Below are 21,174 nucleotides of genomic sequence, written 5' to 3'. Positions count from 1 at the left end.
AAAACACTGAGCAAAGCTGGAAAGGTTGGTTTATTCTTGACTTTCGGAGCCTTTCGTGGGTTAATGATCATTGTATATGGGGATGTAAATGGGGTGGGAATGTCCATAGGATAGGATATGTAATGTTGTAATGTTTCCCAAACTGCGTGCAAAAATAAAAAATGAAAAATATCTTGAGGGACTGTCATTACATGGAACCAACTTTGAGAAACTGCCTTTAATGCATTTTTGAGTGATAGATCAGGACATATGATTAAATGTGTAAGTTGTAAGTATTTGTGCTTCCCATTACCTACAGATTAGAATTCAAATTTCAGTTTCTGGTTTTAATGGATCATAACAGTTTGACCCCCGTCTACTTTTTCAACCTAAATTTCCCATCTTTCTTCCTATAAATTATCCTGCTTAGTCCTTTGTTGTATACTATGAACCATTTTTATTTTCAGTACACCAAAAAGTCAATTCTACATAACTTTAAGGCTTCGTGGTTGTGTAAAATGAGACGCGCTCTTCTGCTCTGGCTCTTCCATGGACTGAGATAGCCACCTTTACTCCCAAAGCCATTTTGAGTTCCTTAGCCTTGGTCACATGTTTCAGCACAACCTTCCTTAAAGCTGTGATTTCTTCCTACTTCTGCTTTTATGAATTGCCATCCTGTTTTGGCATCAAAGCTGCCCCACTTATTACCTCTTTCACATGTGTCATCAGTATTCCTGGGTTCCCTTAGTGACAGTTAGGTAGGGTGAGGATGAGAAAGTCAGCTGCAGGACTGTGAGTGACACGAGCTCATGAAACAGGGCACAAGGCCAGCCATGCCAAGCCTGGACAAGAGGAGAAAGGAGACAAGCTGAGGCACAAGCCCTAAGAAAGGACCAGGAGGTCCCTTGAACTGAGCTGCTATTCAGGCAGTGTGCATGAGGACAACTGTCCTCATTGTTGATAAACAACCATTCTGACGGGGCAGTGTCCATTTTATACCAGTTGCTAAATGTTTTGCACATCATCTAGGTAAGCACTTACAAGTCAGGGTGCACGCAGCATCCATAAGTCATAACAAAGCCTGGATCAAAACCTAGCTGGTATAAAATGCCAAAGAAAGAGACAAGATGAGTGAGTCAAAGACCACATAAGCAAGCAGAAAAAAGGAGGGCACATGAATCAAAGGACAAAAAGCAGGAAACGCAAGGTGCCAATCAGGAAGTTAGAAGAAGCCCGTAAGTTCCCAAAGGCAAGAGGAAGGACATGGTTACAAGCAACCGGCAGTTAAAAACCAGAAAGGCACAGATCTCCAAGTGGAAGGCAAGGAGATAAATAGAGGTCAAGAAACAGGAACTCCTCTAAAAACAGAAAAGAAGGCCAAACACAGGAACAAGGCAACAGTGGGAAATAGGACCCGCCATGAGAATTGGAAACCAAGAGGCAGGCTGGACAAACAGCAAGACTTTTTGGCTTTTTGACTACTTCCTGCCCAGGTGGAAATCTATCTCATAGTTTGGCCAGCTTACACTATGGTGGCTTTCTACACCTAGCAACGCTGACCCGCAGCTCTGACAGGTTCTGCCTCTTTATATTCAGCAGATCTTGATGGGGAAAACAGAGGGAAAGAACACCCAAAAAAGGAGATTATTCCACAACCAAGGACGAAAGAGAGATAGCTTTGACTGAGGGCTTGCACTTGCCAGACACTGTGTCTAATATGTACATGGTCACCTGAAGTGTCACCTCAGCCTTCTGAGATCAGCACTGTTCTTTGCGTGTTTTACTGAGGATGGAACAGAGGTTTGGAGAGGTTGTGACTGCACACGTATCTGCATCATCAGACCTTGGGTTGGTTAACTCCAAGGCCCGTGCTTTTAGTCTACTGTGTTCTTCTAACCTTGGACAGGAGCAGTCACTAGTGGGCACCTTGTTTTTCAAGTATGATTTAAGCTTTGGCAAGTTTTGTGTTGTAAGATTGGGAAATACGAGCTCTGCCTTCTAGTAAGATCTGTTCCTCATTCCTCTTTCAGCTTGTTCCTTCCCATTACTGTACCATATTTTTGATGGAGACTTCTCCTTATCCCCACCTCATTCTGTCCTTCATCCTCTGCAAGTATTTCCCAGAATACGTAGAAGCCTTTTAGTTGTTTTAAAATAAAACAAACTTAACTGACCCATCTTCAAATAGCTACATTACAAAACACAGGCCATTGCTATGTTATATTTGCCCAGCAGCCAGAAATGAATTAAATATCTAGGATCAATTCATGTTTTGTTGGAGGATACATTGATATGCAGATTCTGTTCTAATTTACTAGTTTTAGAAAATGTGGATTTAGCTCTGGTGAAAATCAGTGTACTAATTGTTTAAAATTATGAAATATTGAATATATATTAAAAAGAATAAAGAGAGCTGGGTGTGGTGGTTCATGCCTGTAATCCCAGCACTTTGGGAGGCCAAGGCAGGTGGATCAGGAGCTAAAGACCAGCCTGCCCAACATGGTGAAACCCCATCTCTACTAAAAATACAAAATTTAGCCGGGCATGGTGGCATGCACCTGTAGTCCCAGATACTTGAGAGGCTGGGCAGGAGAATCACTTAAACCTAGGAGGCAGAGGTTACAGTAAGCCAAGATCATGCCACTGCACTCCAGCCTGGGTAACAGAGCAAGACTCTGTCTCAAAAATAAATAAATAAATAAATAAAGAATAATAACCTCTGCTGGGCACAGTGGCTTACGCCTGTAATTCCAACATTTTGGGAGGCCGAGGTGGGCAGATCACCTAAGGTCAAGAGTTTGAGACCATCCTGGCCAACATGGTGAAACCCGTCTCTACTAAAAATACAAAAATTAGCTGGGCATGGTGGTGTGCGCCTGTAGTCCCAGCTACTCAGGAGGCTGAGGCAGAAGAATCGCTTGAACCCGGGAGGTGGAGGTTGCAGTAAGCCGAGATCGCACCACTGCACTCCAGACTGGGCGACAGAGCGAGACTTTGTCTCAAAAAAAAAAAAAAAGAATAATAACCTCTCATTTACCGACCCCTTCCACTTAGGAATAAAGCATCACCAGCACTGTTGAAGCCCAAGACTCCCTTCTCCAATCAAATTCTACCTGCTCCCAATGTGATGTTTGTCCTATCAGCAGTCCTTTGTAGCTTTCCTAGATATATACATACTCCTAGGTGATTGATGGCACTGTTTTGCCCATTTAAAACACTTTTTACAGCTGGGCACGGTGGCTTACGTCTGTAATCCCAGCACTTTGGGAGGGTGAGGTGGGTGGATTGCCTGAGCTCAGGAGTTTGAGACGAGCCTGGGCAACATGGCAAAACCCTGTCTCTACAAAAAATACAAAAAGTAGCCGGGCATATGACACGCACCTGTAGTCCCAGGTACTTGGGAGGCTGAGGCAGGAGAATCACTCAAACCCAGGAGGTCAAGGCTATAGTGAGCCATGTTCGTGCCACTACACTCCAGCCTGGGTGATAGAGCGAGACCCTATCTCTAAAAAAAAAAATCAAAAAATTTTTCACCGTTTTTTTTTTTTTTTTTTGAGACAGAATCTCACTCTGTGGCCCATGCTGGAGTGCAGTGGCCGGATCTCAGCTCTCTGCAAGCTCCGCCTCCCGGGTTTACGCCATTCTCCTGCCTCAGCCTCCCGAGTAACTGGGACTACAGGGGCCCGCCACCTCGTCCGACTAGTTTTTTTTTGTATTTTTAGTAGAGACGGGGTTTCACCGTGTTAGCCAGGATGGTCTCGATCTCCTGACCTCGTGATCCACCCGTCTCGGCCTCCCAAAGTGCTGAGATTACAGGCTTGAGCCACCGTGCCCGGCTTCACTGTGTTTTTTAAACTTGTTTTATTTTTTATTTTTTTAGAGATAAGGTCTTGTTTTGTCACCCAGGCTGGAGTGCCATGAAGTCATAGCTGACTGTTACCTCGAACTCCTGGACTCTCAAGTGATCCTCCTGCCTCAGCCTCCCAAGTAGCTGGGACTACAGGCATGTGCCACCATGCCCAACCAATTAAAAAAAAATTCTGTAGAGATGGGGTTTTGCTATGTTGCCCAGGCTAGTCTCAAACCCCTGGCCTCAGACTGTCCTCTCACCTAAGCCTCCCAAAGTGCTGAGATTACAGTTGTGAGCCACAGCACTCAGCCTCACTAGGTTTTGAAGAGTAATTTTTGTTTGCTCTTTTTTTATTTTATTTTATTTTTTATTTTATTTTATTTATTTATTTATTTATTTTGAGATGGAGTCTCACTCTGTTGCCAGGCTGGAGTGCAGTGGTGCGATCTCAGCTCACTGCAACCTCTGCCTCCCGGGTTCAAGAAATTCTCTTGCCTCAGCCTCCCAAGTAGCTGGGACTACAGGCATGTGCCGCCATGCCCAGCTACTTTTTTTTTTTTTTGTATTTTTAGTAGAGACTGGGTTCTACCATGTTGGCCAGGATGGTCTTGATCTTTTGACCTCATGATCCACCTGCCTCGGCCTCCCAAAGTGCTGGGATTACAGACGTGAGCCACTGCTCCCGACCTGTTTACTCTTTTGTAAAAGTTAGTCTTTGGTTTCTTTTGGATTTAATATATAGGATCGCTTGTTGTTTCGGCTTTGGTTCTGTCTTTGTGTATAGGCAGGCCCAAAGCCTGAGCACTTCACATTGTTTCTGATTTTCCTCTTTCATACCACAGTTATACAAATAAGGTAGTGGAATAAGAAGCAAAAAAAGCCATACTCCTGCTCACGCCTGTAATCCCAGCACTTTGGGAGGCCAAGGCGGGCAGATCATGAGGTCAGGAGATCGAGACCATCCTGGCCAACACAGTGAAACCCCGTCTCTGCAAAAAATACAAAAAATTAGCCAGGTGTGGTGGTGGGCGCCTGTAGTCCCAGCTACTCGGGAGGCTGAGGCAGGAGAATGGCGTGAACCCAGGAGGCGGAGCTTGCAGTGAGCCGAGATAGCGCCACTGCACTCCAGCCTGGGCCACAGAGTGAGACTCCATCTCAAAAAGAAAAACAAAAACAAAAAAACCCGAAAAAACCATACTCCTTATTTTCATTTCCAAGGCTTGTATATTTGGATAATAGGAAGAATTACTTAAGGGCCCAAGTCATGCTTACATCAGCTCAAGTCTTTAATCCCATTTCCATTTGCCTAACTGGCTCCTATACTTGCCCACTGGGACTCCTGGAAGCCTTGTTAGGCATTTGCTTCACTCCAGCATGTACATTAGCATCGTATTGCATGTTAAATGCTTGCCATGGGACAGACACTGTGCTGGAGGTGAGGCTGTAGCAGTGCTTTGCTAACTTCCCACTGCAGCATTGCTAACAGGAAGGGAAGACAAATGGGAGCCCTTGTGCAGCCTTGGTGGGGGAAAAAGCAGACCAGCCATGAGCTGGAAAAGCTTTGATTTGACTTTAAAAGCTATGAGAATACTGCATTCATCTCCACAGTATTTCTTTTGTTGTTGTTGTGGTTGTCGTTGAGATGGTGTCTCGCTCTGTCACCCAGGCTGGAGTGCAGTGGCGCTATCTCGGCTCACTGCAAGCTCCGCCTCCCGGGTTCACGCCATTCTCCTGCCTCAGCCTCCCAAGTAGCTGGGACTACAGGCACCCACCACCACGCCTGGCTAATTTTTTGTATTTTTCGTAGAAACGGGGTTTCACTGTGTTGGCCAGGATGGTCTCGATCTCCTGACTTCGTGATCTGCCCACCTTGACCTCCCAAAGTCATCTCCACAGTATTTCTATATTTGTTTTTTAAAAATACAGCCTGGGCAATGTAGCGAGAGCCTATCTCTACAAAAAATTTAATAACTGAGCATAGTGGTAGACACCTGTAGTCTCAGCTGCGGTCAAGGGAGGTGGGGAGAGTATTGAGGCAAGAGGTTCCGTTAAGCCCAGGAGTACAAGGCTGCAGTGAGCTGTGATCACACCATTGCAGTCCAGCCTAGGGAACAGAGTGAGACCCTGTTTCTAATAATAATAATAATAACAACAACAACAACAACTAGCTTTTCCCCAAATCTTCAAATCAAAGTTGTGCTCCAGGAGGATGCAGGTTTTTTTTCTCCTCTGACTTTGAGACCCCGTGGTACATTGACACAACATAGGCAATTTGTTTTAACAGCTACTGTTACATAGTATTAACATGTTATTTTAATTAATTAATGTATTTTCCTACTGAATTATGACATGGTACTTGTCTTCTGGGAGTTTGTAGGGTAGCTGGAGAGAGAACCATACATGCAACATACATGAAAAGATAGCAAGATACATCAAATTGGTGATGTAGGCATACAGATTTAGAGGAAGAAGAAACTTCTGTGGGCTTAGATGATCTCAGAAAGTTCCATCACAGGGAGAGGAAGCAGTGGGTAGAGTGGAATGAGCCCTGGACCTGCGGGTTCATTAGAGCTCATTTCTTTCACATGACATTTGTTATGCAATATTTATTGGATACCTACTTCAGATCAAGAACAGTGCTGGGAGTCAGGATTTTGTCAGTGAGTAAAACTCATACAGCCCCCCTCCCTCACAGAGATTAGCAAGGAAAATAGAGATAAAGCAAGTCATTGTAATAAAGCCAAGAACTGATGTGATTAAAGGGGTACATGGAGATGGGGAGTGACCCAGACCTTGTCTCCAGGTCCAAACAAGGCTTCCTTGAAGAAGTGAAGCTTGCATGAGACTAGGGGCTGAGTATGATAGCAGTCAGCCAGACGGGAGTGGTGTGAGAGTGTTCTGAGCAGAGAGAACAACATAAGGCATGATCCAGGCATTGGAAGTGGGCCAGGAGGCTGGAGCCAGGAGGAGATGGGGAGTGCAGCGCAGGATGAGGGTGATGAGAATGACAGAAAGACAGACTGAATTTGAACCTTATCCTCAAGGCAGTGGAAGCCACTGGAGGATTTTAAGTAACTAGAGAAGAGCTCTAATGGATCGGGAGGGGATAGGGCTGACATGGATCAGGAGGCTGACGAATGGATCAGGAGGGGATAGGGCTGACATGTGGGCAATGCAGATGAGTGAAGTAGGTGGATTCTCAGCACGTTTAGGTGAGGACAGGATTTGGTGATTGATGGCTGGAAAAGAGACGAGAGAAGATGTCAAGGATGGCTCCCTGGTTTTTTGGCCAATTTCCTGAAATGGGGCATTCTGGAGAAGGAAATGATGAGAACACTTCTGACATGTTTGAGGTGTCTGAGGCAGCCAAGGAGAGATGTAGATTAGACAGATGGAAATATAGGGGCCTACCCCTCAGGAACAAAGTCTAGGATGAAGATACAGATTTTGGAGTCTCCTGGATATATATTATAATTAAAATTTTGGAGGCAGATGAGTTCCTCCAGAGAGAATATGTAGTATGAAAATAGAAGAATTTATAAGATGAGACCCTGAAGAATGCTAATATTTAAGGTGGAGAAGAAGAATTGCTAAAAGAGACCAAAAATAAATGGTCAGAGAAGTAGGAGAAAAACCATCTATGTTGCTGGATTGAGCAATCTTTAAGGCCTCTCTCAGTTCTGACATTCTGTGGTCCTGCAGAACCGGGATCTGAGCCAGGTCTCCAAAGCAGAGCACATACATAGGCCATGAGAATAGAGAATGGCATTCCAAGTAATATTATTATATCAGCCAGCATCCTGATGAGAAACAGGGGATACACTCAAACTGAGTAACTTGAGAAAATTTTAATAAAGAGGCTATTTACAAAGATAAGGGGAGGATTTAGGGAATCCAACAAGGCAGAACTCTGGCACCAGCTGCCACAAGGACCCCTGACCACCCAAGGCCTGAGGCCAGCCAGGGGCAGGCAGCTGTATGGAGAGGGCTGTCTCTTGGGAGATGTGACCTTCTGGACCCAACCTCCTCCTCCCCTGCTCTCCAGTTTCATGCTAGTGCCTCCTGTGGGCCAAACAGAAGCCACATAGGAAGGAACATTGATACAGTCTAAATAGATCATCTTTCTGGAGCAGCAGGGGAGTGGATGTGGAGGGGCAAACAGAAGACAGCCAGAACAATCATCCTGGAAAATGGAAGTCTTTGGGTAAGAGGGTATGTTCCTTCCCTAATGCTGCTGTAACAAATTAGCATAAATCCAGTGGCTTAAAACAATACGAATTTATTCTTACTGTTTTGGAAATTAGAAGTCTGAAACGCATGTCACTGGACTAAAATCAAGGTGTCACAGGACTGTATTCCTTTCTGAAGGCCCTAGGGTAAAATCCACGTCCTTGCCCTTCCCAGCCTCCAAAGGTTGCCCACATCCCTTGGCTCATGGCCCCTTCCACCATCTTCAAAGCAAAAAAATTGCACTGACTCTTCTGCCTTCCTCTTCCATCTTTTAAGAGCTCTTTGGATTACGTTGGCACACCCAGATCATCCAAAATGGTCTTTCTCTTTTTAAATCCTTAATCTGGGCTGGGCATGGTGGCTCACGCCTGTAATCCCAGCACTTTGGGAAGCCGAGGTGGGTGGATCACTTGAAATCAGGAGCTCAAGACCAGCCTGGGCAACATGGTGAAATCCCATCTCTACTAAAAATACAAAAAAACTAGCTGAGTGTGGTGGTGCATGCCTGTAATCGCAGCTACTCTGGAGGCTGAAGCAGGAGAATTGCTTGAACCTGGGAGGCAGAGGCTGCAGTGAGCCGAAGTCACGCCATTGCACTCCAGCCTGGGCAACAAAAGTGAAACTGTCTCAAAAAAAGAAAAAAAATCCTTTATCCTTAATCTAATCACAACTCATTTGTTGTGCCATGTCAAGTAACATACAGATGTGAGGAATAGAAGGAGGACATATTTAGTTGGCTTTGATTCTGCCTACCACAGAGAGCAAATAAACCATTTTAGTTGAAGTGGGCTCCCCAGGAAAGTAATGAGAGAGAAAACAGGAAGTGCAGGTTAAAGCCAACTCATGGGAGCTTTGGAGCTAGATTGTCTGGATTTCATTCTGTAGACAAGAGGGAGCCATTGTAAGTTCTTAACCAGGGAAGTGGCTTGTTAGCAGTGTTGAGAAAAATGATCCAATTATAGTGTTCTGGGCGGCTTACAGGGAAAAACAGAAATCTTTCAAGATGCAATCAGAGTAGTCCAGGCATGAAGGAACAAAAGTCTGAAACAAGAGTGAAAAAAAGGGGTGGTGTGAAAAATGTTATGCAGTAAGGACCTGCAGGAGGTGCTGACCGGCTGGACTCAGAAAAAAGTGGGAGAATCTGAAGCTGATATGAGTGTTGGGAGTGTCTGACTGGTAGATTAATCTAGACAGCAAGTCTATTTTAGAGAAAGATGGGGAGTTTAGATTTAGTTACAGAATCCAGCAATAGAAATCCAAATAGAGGCTGGGCACTGTGGCTCATGCCTGTAATTCCAGCACTTTAGGAGGCTGAGGCAGGAGGATCACTTGAGCCTAGAAGTTCAAGACCAGCCTGGGAAACATAGTAAGACCTCATCTCTGCAAAAAAAAAAAAATTTTTATTAGCTGGGCATGGTGACATGCACCTGTAGACCCAGCTACTCGAGGGACTGAAGCAGGAAGATCACTTGATCCCAGGAATTGGAGGCTGCAGTTAGCTATGATCAAGCCAGCCTGGGCAACAGAGTGAGACCCTGTCTTTAAAAATAAAAAAAAAATTCAAATAGAATCTTAACAACTCTAAGATACCATTGATTATAAAACTCTCCAGTATTTTATGTACCACTAAGAAAAAAAGGCTGGCAATCACAATATAATATGTTTTCTTAAAAATATGAATTTTTGGCTGGGCACAGTAGCTCATACCTGTAATTCCAGCACTTTGGTAGGCCAAGCTGGGAGGATTATTTGAGCACAGGAGTTGGAGACCAGCCTGGCCAACATAGTGAGATCCCATATCTTCAAAAAATAAAAAAATAAAATAGCCGGGCATGGTGGTGCACACCTATAGTCCTAGCTACTCAGGAGGCTGATGTGGGAGGATTACTTAAGCCCAAGAGGTCAAGGCTGCAGTGAATTATAATGACATACAACTGAACTCAAGCCTGGGCAACAGAGTGAGACCATGTCTCAACAAAAATTAATACTTTTTACTTTATTGAAAGAGCTGTTTTTGACTTCCACATAGGTTTTTTGAAATCTTTTTTACTGAAGTATAAATGACATACAATAAAGTGCACATATCTCAAATGTACAGTTTGATAAGGTTTGACATATGCATGTATGTGTGAAACCATCACCACAATCAAGATAGTAAACATATGTAACATCCCCAAAAGATTCCCCATGCCCCTATATCATTCCTCTCATCCGTCCCCCCACCACCTTTCTCCCATGCCTAAGCAGCTCTGATTTCTTTCCGTCATATAGACCAGTTTACATGTTCAAAAATTTTAGATAAATGGAATCCTGCAGTGTACATTCTTTTTGGTCTTCTTTCTCTCATTATAATTATTTTGAGGTTCATCCATGTTTTGTGTACATCAATAGTTCATTCCCTTTTATTGCTGAGAAGTATTCCATTTTGTGGATATACGACAATTTATTTTTATTTCTTTATTTAGGGATAGGGTCTTACTCTGTTGCCCAGGCTGGAGTGCAGTGGTGCAATCATAGCTCACTTCAGCCTCAACCTCCTGGCTTAAGCAGTTCTCCCACCCCAACCTCCCAAAGAACTGGGACTACAGGCATGTGCCACCACGCCCAGCTAATTTAAAAAAAAAAAAAATTGTAGAAATGGGGTCTCAACTGTGTTGCCCAGGCTGGTCTCAAATTCCTGGACTCAAGAAATCCTCCTGCCGCAGCCTCCCAAAGTGTTGGGACTACAGGCGTGAGCCACTGCCTGGTCACAATTTGTTTTTTATTCACTTACTATCATTCAGATTGTTTTCAATTTTTGGCAATTACAAATAAATGTCCTATGAATATACGTGGATTTTTAAAATCATGTATCTCTCCTGTGCATACGTAAAAGGGGAAATGTAAGTGAAATGCATTCATTGGTTGATATTCTTAAAACTTCTTCACACTCAGAGTCCAACATTTTAGATCACTATTTTACTCATCCATATCTGGTTCTTTTCCACATAATAATTTCCTCTGTGCCATCTAGTGGTAATTTTAAAAATCTGTAAAAAGCAAAACTAAAACTAAAAGCCATTGAACTGGGCACTTAAACTCACTCTGTGATTATGTGGAACTCTCCTATCTGGACCTCTCTTTGGGAGTGCTGCTAAAGATACCTGCATTGTCACCTGCCCACGATTGTCTGCTTTCTAAATTTTAAAAGAGTATTCCACAGTTGTCCCTGGGATTTCCTTCCAAGTCCTTGACATCCACTCTGCTAGTTTTGAAGCTGGTGCTTTTGATATTTAGATACAAGCAATGACAAGTACATTTTTACTACTGCTGGGACAACAGTAATTGTAGGACACCATCAATTCTAAGACACATCTCAATTTCAGAATGTTAAATGTGGCAAAGTGTGCATTTTAGACTCCATTAAGTAGGGTAGTTCAACCAATTCATTTGATGGATAAGGGCCATCCTTGTCCTGTGTGATGCAATAATTTAGTGGTAGCTGGCGCCAGAACAAAGCGTATAGATCCAATTGGTTTCTCTGACTTTAGTAGGATTTTAGTTTGTTTGTTTACTAGAATATAGTCATTAAAACTTAAAAAGAAAAAAAAAAGGAGGGCTGGGAGACCTCATCTCTACAAAAAAAAAAAAAGTTAAAAAATTAGCTGGGCATCATGGCTCATTCCTGTAGTCCCGGGTGTGGTGGTGCACACTTGTAATCCCAGCTACTCTGGAGGTTGAGGTGGGAGGATCACATGAGCCCAGGAGGTGGAGATTGCAGTGAGCCGAGATGGTACCACTGCATTCCAGCCTGGGCGACAGGGAGACCCTACCTGTATATTAACAAGAAGGTGAGCTAATGGAAAAGAGCGTTGCATTGCGTGTGAAAGGAGTATCGACACAGAAGCCACAAACCTGAACATTGTGAGCAGTTGAATTCACAAAGGAAAGGGAACACTCTTCTAATAGCCCTTAAGAGGCCCACCTGCAGCCAGTCTCATTCCATGCCAACTCGTTCTTCATTCTTATGATTTGAAGTCATAAAAAAAGATTGGCGTGTTCAGATCACTCCCCTACTTTAAGAAGCTGTGGTGGCTTGCCATTCCCAACAGAATAAAGTCCAGGTCCCTTAGCAAGGCGTGGAAGGAAGGCCCTTCACAGATGTCCCATCCTCTTCTTTAGTTCTTTCCTCTCCCTTCCTCCATCAATCCCCCTCTCTCGCCACGCTGCCTGCTCTACCAGCATATCATTTACTGTCTTATCCTGTACCCCTTTGTGCTGTTCCCTTTTCCTAGAATGACACTTGCCCATCCGTGTCCACCTTATGACCTCTTCCTTCAATGCTTAAATACAACCTCTTTTTCACAGTTTCCCCTCAAACTTCCCCTACTTAGTGATTATTTCCCCATGTGTTTTCAAACCTACTTTATACATTATGTCTAATACTTATGGCATTATTACTGTTTGTGTATCTGTCTCACTAAGCTGTGATCTTGGGAAAGGCGTCATTTTGATATAGATAGATAGATAGATAGATATATTTTTTTTTGAGACAGAATCTCACTCTGTCACCCAGGCTGGAGTGCAGTAACACCACCTCAGCACTGCAGCCTCTGCCTCCCGGGTTCAAGCAATTCTCCTGCCTCAGCCTCCCAAGTATTTGGGACTACAGGCACATGCCACCACACCCAGCTAATTTTTGTATTTTTAGTAGAGACAGGGTTTCACCATGTTGGTCAGGCTGGTCTCAAACTCCTGACTTCAGGTGATCCACCTGCCTCAGCCTCCCAAAGTGCTGGGATTACAGGTGTGAGCCACCGTGCCCGGCCTCCTCATGTGTTTTTAAACCTACTTTATACATTACATCTAATACTTATGCCATTATTGCTATTTGTGTGCCTGTCTCACTAAACTGTGATCTTCTTGGGGAAAGGGGGCATATCTTGTTTATCTTTATATTTCTGTTTTCTAGAACTATGCCTGGCAAATAGTAGGTATATAACAAATATTTATTGGGCTGAAAGATGTGATTGGTGGTAATACCTCCTAAGGAGAAACACAGTCAGTGAAGTACATTACTGTTTCTTGAATATTATCTTTCTAAGGAAGATCTGTAGAATCCTCTACAAGGAGGAAGGGATTGAGTAAAAATTGCATTTGGGGTGAAAATTTAGAAGTGAGGTAATATAAAAAATAAGGGTTGGCAAGAACAGTCTAGGGGTATAAAGAATGAATAGGTAGAACAAAAAGGAAATGAGACTAGAAATAGAATGGAAGACAAAGCCAGGAGAAAAATAGAGAGAGTGCTCATGTGGCCAGGATTTTAGAATCGCACTTAGTTTAATTGCAGGGGAGTTACTGGACAATGCTTTCTCACATAGATGTTCCAAACTCTCGTTCCTGAATGAATCCCATTTTGTATTCTTCACATCACTCTCTCCCTGAAAAGACACAAGTATGCTTCTTACAACTGCCTTACAATTAGTGCATTGTTCTCCCGTTTTTCTGTGGAGAGCCAGGAAAGGCAGAGTAGTATAATGGAAAAGCACCCACTACGCTGGGAATCAGAAGGCGGGGCCCACCCATCCCAGCTCTGTGACCTCAAGCAAAGCACTAGGCCACCTTCACCTCAGAATTGTCATCTATAAAATGGGAACGATAATACCGGCTTGGGCTTCCTCACAGGATTGTTGTAAAGATCAAGATAAGTGAAATATGTGAAAACACTTTGTAAGCTGTCAGGTTGCTCTGCAAATGAAGGAAATACTACCTTTTTGTTGAATTATTCATTCAATACAATAGGCTCTATTGGAGGCATAGTTCTGTCTCCTGTTAATAAGTCTTATTTACAAAATGGAGATTCTTTTTTATTGTGTTTCTTTTTTATTAGCAGTATTCTGAAGTCTCAGGAAACTGGACCATTTAAATGTGTGCGGCCCATGAGAAAGGCATATAAGAAGCCATGGCACTCCCCTTTCAAAAAGAGCTGGAGAAATACAAGAACATTGATGAAGATGAGCTTCTTGGCAAACTCTCAGAAGAGGAACTGAAACAGTTGGAAAATGTTCTAGATGACCTAGATCCCGAGGTTAGTGACATGGAACTGAAGCAGAGTGGTTGATGATAGTATGGATAAATGGCATGGCTTGGTCCTTAAACAATGGTAGAAAGCCCTTAGCTCTGAATGCACATTTTCTTTTCTTCCTCTGATTGGTTCTGGGTCACCTGTGTTTACAAATTCATAGAGAACCTCATAGCCACTACAGTGTGATACAGCAAATGTATTTCTCAAAAAACAGCCTAATGTAAATGGGGGGAAATATTTTCCATTGGTTGAGAAAGGACTAGTCTGACAGGGGAAAAAGAAGGAAAGAAGAAAAGAGAGCAAATCTTACTGAGTTTTTTCTGAGTCATACATTTCTCTGGGCACAGAAGCCCTTGAGGTAAACTATATTATCCCCATTTCATAAATGAGGAGACGGACATGGAGAGGTAATTTATATAAGATTCGACACTGGTAAGTGTCAGAGATGGTATTTAAACCAGGTTTTAAACCTCAAATGCGGATTTTTTTTTTTTTTTTGAGACAGAGTCTCACTCTGTCACCCAGGCTGGAGTGCAGTGGCATGATCTCGGCTCACTGCAAACTCCGCCTCCCGGGTTCAAGCAATTCTCCTGCCTCAGCCTCCCAAGTAGCTGGGATTACAGGTACATGTCACCATGCCTGGCTAATTTTTGTATTTTTAGTAGAAATAGGGTTTCGCCATGTTGACCATGTTGGTCTCGAATTCCTGACCTGAGGTAATCCGCCCACCTCAGCCTCCCAAAGTGCTTGATTACAGGCATAAGCCACCACAGCCGACCCCAAATGCAGATTTTTAAAAAATATCTAATTTCTTTCAAATGCACAAATAATGTGAACTCTTTGATGAACTTATAACAATGAATAGATTAGACTGACTATAATCATGATATCAAGTTCATTTCAATGGAGTTTCCAATGTTTTTATGAATTCTTGAAAAGCTAAGTCTCTTGTTGTATTGTTTGTTTAGCAAGCACTTTCTTCATACCTGCTGGTATGATCTTAAACTTAGAATTGGAGGCATCCAAAATAGTGATTTTACTATAAATAAAAATGTAACTAAAACAAAATTATGTGTATGGTATTCTGATACATCAGATACTTTGGATATGGTGTTTACTTTTAAAAATAGAGGTATTCTGTTTTTTTTTTTTTTTTTTTGACTTAAGGAAGGAATCGCAAAGTTTTATCAAGCAGGCATTAATATCATCGTAATAGTTACTTATCAGCTTGGCTGCTTCTGCAGGAGAGGGGTTCCCCATGTCGGCTCCTTGTTAGAGTCTCATGTTTCTGCCTGGGAGCTCCTTGAGTGCAGCCCTAGCCAAACCTAAGCGTGATCTACAAGGAAAGAGGTCTTTTGCCTCCGTGTTCTAGGAGGCAGCTTCAGAAGACTCAGAGACTGCTCTAGCCATCTCTGCGCTGCTTGAGCTCATTGGGAGCCCACTGTCAGCCCCGAACATAAGAACAAGTAAGGCCTCAGAGATGTCCCAGAGCCCCCAGCCCTCAGCTCACATGCACATTCTGCGTAGGTATCCTTCCTGCTTCCCCAGCACATAGTGAGTCGGGGTGGAAGAGGAAGTAGCAAAGTACAGGCCGGCAGACATCTTCCTTCCTGCTCACACCTCTGTCTTGTCAGAGTGCCATGCTACCGGCTGGATTTCGACAGAAAGACCAGACACAGAAGGCAGCCACCGGCCCCTTTGACCGTGAGCACCTCCTCATGTACCTGGAGAAGGAGGCTTTGGAACAGAAAGACAGAGAGGACTTTGTGCCCTTCACTGGAGAAAAGAAAGGTAAGGACCACAGGCAGAGCATCTTGGAACGAGGCACTCTTTTTTTTTTTTTTTTGGAACGGAGGCTCTCTTAATTAAGAGTACCTCTTTTAATTTATTGTCATGGAGGGTCAAGCAAGGGAACTGTCCCGGAAATGGGAAATAAGCCATGAACTGGATTCAGTATTTACTTTATTGTCGTGGAGGGTCAAGCAAGGGAACTGTCCTGGAAATGGGAAATAAGCCCATGAACTGGATTCAGTATTAAAAAGAATCATGGCTGCAAGACACATGTCATTCTATACTGGGCCAAACCCATAGGAAATATAACACCACGAGTGAACCCTAATGGAAACTGTGGACGTTGGGTGATAATGATGTCTCCATGAAAGTTTATCATTTGTAATATATGTATCTCTATGATATAGGATGCCATTAGTCGGGGTAGGATGAGTTGGGGAGAATACATTGAAGGAAAAAAGAAACATGATCAAATATATAGGCTAACTGCTTAGGGTGTGATGGTTCTCAAATTCGTTTATTGAAAAAATCTCAAACCCCAAAGAAAGTTTTGAATATGTGAGATGATGTCATGCCTGAGAGTTTCCTAGGCACTGATGTGTTTCTCTTAGCCTGGTGCTTTACCAACTTTGGAAGTCCCTCAAGGCCTTTCTGTTCCATGTCCGGGATGGCTGTAGCACTGCACCTCTAACCTTAGAGGCTACCATTAAAGTTTAGTGCAGTCATTCATGCATCCATCATCTACTGAGTGCCTCCTCTGTGCAGAGCCTTGTGGCCAGATGCTAGAACCACAGGCAAATAAGACCCTGCCCTGTCCTCAAGGAGCTTGTAGTCTAGTGAGAGAAACAGGATGACAGAGCTAGGAAGGCTGTGAGGAGCAAGGTGATGTTTTTCCATTGCCAGGACTGAGCTCTGAGCCAAGAATAGGGAACCCTTCTCCTTAGCTCCCGACCCTGTGCTCCCTTGGGAGGAAGAGTGACTATCAATAGCCTGTCCAGCTTCCTCAGCTATAGATGCTGACTTGACCCCAAAGATTCTAATGGAATTGTTGATAACCTCACAGCAATTACAATCTTTTTATAATACAAATCAGATCATGTTGGCTGGGCGCAGTGGCTCACACTTGTAATTGTTGCACTTTGGGAGGCTGAGGCAGGAGGATCACTCGAGCCCAGGAGTTCAAGACCAGCCTGGGCAACATGGCAAAACCCCGTCTCTACAAAAAATACAAAAATTAGCCAAGCATGATGGCGCACCCGTGTTCCCAGCTACTTAGGAGCTGATGTGGGAGGATCGCTTGAACCCAGGAGGTCAAAGCTGCAGTGAGCCGTGATCATGTCACTACACTACAGCTTGGGCAACAGAGTGGAACACTGTCTTAAAATAAATAAACAAACAAACAAAATCTTGGCATTTCCCTTCTTAATGTCTCAAATCGTTACTGTGGTCTTTAAAGTAGATAGAGCCTCTATCCAGCTCCCTACTGGCATCTGGCCTTCCCTTGCTAATCCTCAGGCCCCACTGTCTTCATTCACTTCCCTGAACCTGCTGAGTTCTTTTCCTCCCTCAGGCTGGTCTTCTCATGGACTCTTCCTTCTGACTCATGTCCCCATTTTTCATATCCTAAGGGTCTCAGCTCAAATTTCAGGGCCTCGGGCTTTCTCTGACCTCTCTTCTTTCTACTATGACAGCTGCTTATTGCTTTCACAGCAATGTAACAATGTTTATCACTTTATTTACTTTGGTTTTTGCATGTTTTCATGTGATAGGGTCTTTTTTTTTATCCTGCCACAGAAACTGGCATGGGAGGCACTTGGTAAACATGGGTTCAAGTGAATGGCATCTCAGAAATCTGTACTGCAGCAGTGGGAGCAGGAGTATCCAGCTCCTAGTTGGCATGAGGCAGAGTGCTACTGCCTTGTCTCACATAATGCGCAGGCTGCTCTCTGTATTGCACACGTTCAGTGGGTCACGCACCATTGAGAATGTCATTAAGAAAGTAAAATTGGGCCACATGTGGTGGCTCACACCTGTAATCCCAGCACTTTGGGAGGCTGAGGCAGAAGGATCCCGTGAACCCAGGAGTTCAAGATTGCCATGAGGTATGATCCTGCCACTGCACTCCAGCCTGGGTGATAAAGTGAGATCCTGCCTCCAAAAAAATAATTAATAAATAAAGTAATTGTGAACAGTTACAAACCAGGCAAATAATTACGGATTACTGTGAAAATATGGAGCTGTTTCTATAGCTGCATAGTTGCTATTGGTCTAATTTAATTGTGAAAAAAATTATGTCAAATCTTCAATAAAGTCCCAATTAACATCAAGTAGTGACAGCATAATAAGGGAAAAGCTGTTATCTTTTGTTCTTAGTGTAGAGGTCTTAGGAGTGGCTATGGTAAATTATCTCATGATCAAGATTGATCTCCAGATGGTTGGTGGGAGAGTTAGGAACGTAGGAGCTGTCTGAGTAATAGAGATATAAAAAGGGTATACAGTTGCATAGTGTAGCTTAGGAGAAGATTGAGAAGTAGCACAGTTGAATAAAATGAGCAGGGAGCAAGTTTTATAATCAGAGCAGCAGAGCAGAGTAAAGAGTATGCAGGGCCCCCAGAAGGACCAGTGAGACCATCCAGGAGCAGCTGCTATGAGGTCCTCAAGAGAGGCTGCACAACCTCAGTGCTGAATACTATGTGCTGGCACACCTCAGGTTCCTGAGCTAGATTTTACTCTGGTGCAGAGTTTTGCTTAGAACTTGTTATTTGGTTGGACCTCCAGGAATGGCTTTGTATCAGCAGTTCTCGTGAATACCAATAGCTGTGTACCTCGTGTTTAGCACCAGGAAAGAGGAACTTAGAAAATCCTATATTAGGTTGGGCACAGTGGCTTGTGCCTGTAATCCCAGCACTTTGGGAGGCCAAGGCAGGAGGATTGCTCGAGCCCAGAAGGTCAAGGGTAAGTTATGATTGCACCACTGCACTCCAGACCGGGTGAGGGAGTGAGACCCTGTCTTTAAAAACAAAAAAATAAAGAAAGAAATCTTATTTTGACTCTAGACCTAAGATCATCTTGGCCAGAAAGAAAATGTTTCAGGCCGTAGATACTAGGAATATTAAGTCTGAGATGAACCCCAGTATTTGAGATGTTACTGATGAGTTGATTTCTTTTTCCATTTTCTATCTTCTGGCCATCCTCCTACTTTGTTTCCCAGTGTATTTTCCTTCCTTCTGAGAAATGTGGCGGCTAAAGTGATCCCAAGGCAGGAAGCAGGATGCATGTCAGTGATAACGACCTTGTTGCCAGGATGCCCCAGACTGACCACAAGCAGTGCCTTTCTTTCTTGTCTTTGGAGTGCCCAGCTCTGACACGCTCCTGTTTACTCATCCAGCCATTTGACAATATGGTAAAACAGGAAATACACAGCCCTTGTAATCAGGGAAGTCTCCTGGAGAGTTCTCATGCAGGAGGGTTATTGACTTTGGGTTGGACCCTTTCCTTTCCCATGGGAGTGGGATAAGCCAGCCTAGCCAAGGAGACCTGGAGAGAACTTGGGTCCCAATGGGCTAAAACTGGAGCCAGATGAGCCTTTAGGGAACTCTAAAAATCAAAATGGAAGAGAACAATTTCAAAGATTATGCCCAAAAAGGAAGACCAGCTTCAAAAAAGAGAGAAACCAAGAGTCAAAAGCTGGGAAGAATTAGAAAGGAACATGAATGCTCTGGGGTGTTTTGATCATGGCTCTAGAATGTCCCGGGTGCACGTGTGGGAAGTGGATTTGTTGGCGTGGATGGAAGTTAGGAGCAGGAGCTGTGCCATCCTCCTGGGTACAGCAGTGTTATTTCATCAGTCCAGAAGTTTGAGCTGGGAGTCAGGGAATCGATATCAGCATTTTCAGAAATGAGTGGGGGACAAAATAAATGGAATCTGACTGACAGGATGAAGTGGGAGATGGCAGCAGAGGATGCATCTGTGGGAAGCACAGAATGCCTTGTTGCTCACAGACCCCCACTATCTATCTCCAAGTATAGTGACCCTGATTTTTCCTTACAATCATGCCTGCTTTGGTGACTCTAGACTGGTAGCTATGTCCCCGAGTCACTACACTAGCCCACCTGACCCCAGATGTGGCATGCTAGTTGTCTGCATTCCCAATTTAGAGGAAGTACCCCAGGGGCTCGCCAGTTTGTTACTCAGGAACCCTGGTGCTGTTTATATGAACCTGCTTTTAACATTTGCAGGGTCCAAGACAAGAATACAAATAGAAGTCCACATACCACATTTTCCAAATGTTTAAAGGCTAACAAACCATTAAAATATGCTGTATCCTCCTTTAGATATACCTAGAAGGCCAGTATTCTTGGACTTCCAAGAGTTCCATGCAGGGATATTGATCTGTCCCACACTGCCAGGGCCTCAAACACACATGTTGGACACCCAAGCCCACATATCCAAGCTTCATCCAGGCTCCCCCACAAATAGCCTCCCCTTGACCTGGGGGTACACACCCAGCAGCGTGACCTGCCTTCAGGAGGATAGACATAGGAAGGGGCTTATGGAGGCCCTAGAGGCAGGCACGGGGCTCTTTGGGCAAGACATTCCAGGGTCCTAGGTTCCTGAAGTGTGGTCTAGAAAGTGGCCTATATGCTAGATGGGAATATCCCTTTGGCCTCATGGTTTCTCCCGAGAGGTGCAGCCACAGGAAGACTAGTATGGGGTCCTCTAAAGTGCACGACTCAGTGCGGGACCTCTCCTGCCCAGACCCAAGGGCAGTACCGCCAATAGGAAAGGGGTAGAAGCCACCATTGCCCTCTGTGTTTAAGGACTGTAGTCTCAGATCTCTGTGTGGCAGAATGCAGGATTCCTCCTGCAGTGTTCCTTCCCTCTGACAGTTACTTATCGATGTTGGCACCTTCCTGGCCATACAGGAATCTCAGTTGGATGCGAACTGGCTTAATCATATGGGTCTCAATGGCCAGAACTGCATTCTCTGCTCAGTCTAGTTACCCTACCAATAAGGCAGTAGTACTCAATATTTTTGTTTTTCTTCTGATTTAAAGGGAGAGTCTTTATCCCTAAAGAAAAGCCTGTAGAAACTCGTAAAGAAGAAAAAGTGACCCTTGACCCAGAACTGGAAGAAGCTTTGGCCAGTGCCTCTGACACCGAACTCTATGATCTTGCAGGTTAGTCCTGAACTCTGGGAACTTTCCTGTCTAGCTCCATGACCTCCCAGCATGCACTGGCACCCATGCCAGTAGCCTTT

General features: G+C 44.0%; 1 protein-coding gene across 3 annotated transcripts in view; it reads left to right on the top strand.

The window, feature by feature from the left end:
* Positions 1-21,174, top strand: part of TMOD2 (tropomodulin 2) — a 66,141-nt gene that overhangs the window by 2,236 nt on the left and 42,731 nt on the right. For 2 of the 3 annotated variants that reach the window (XM_033190107.1, XM_033190109.1), the window contains exons 2-4: positions 13,932-14,126; positions 15,758-15,914; positions 20,972-21,094. In XM_033190107.1, the coding sequence (XP_033045998.1) occupies positions 14,001-14,126; positions 15,758-15,914; positions 20,972-21,094 (406 nt within the window). In that variant the 5' untranslated portion in view covers positions 13,932-14,000. Of the gene's footprint in view, positions 1-13,928; positions 14,127-15,757; positions 15,915-20,971; positions 21,095-21,174 lie in introns of all 3 variants that reach the window. The other variant, XM_033190108.1, reaches the window with a different exon arrangement.

This window comes from Trachypithecus francoisi, unplaced genomic scaffold (assembly GCF_009764315.1).
Source record: "Trachypithecus francoisi isolate TF-2019V2 unplaced genomic scaffold, Tfra_2.0 Lachesis_group3, whole genome shotgun sequence".
NCBI classification, from domain to species: Eukaryota; Metazoa; Chordata; class Mammalia; order Primates; family Cercopithecidae; genus Trachypithecus; species Trachypithecus francoisi.
Note: the sequence above shows the minus strand (reverse complement) of the source record. Positions and strands in the feature narration are given on the sequence as shown.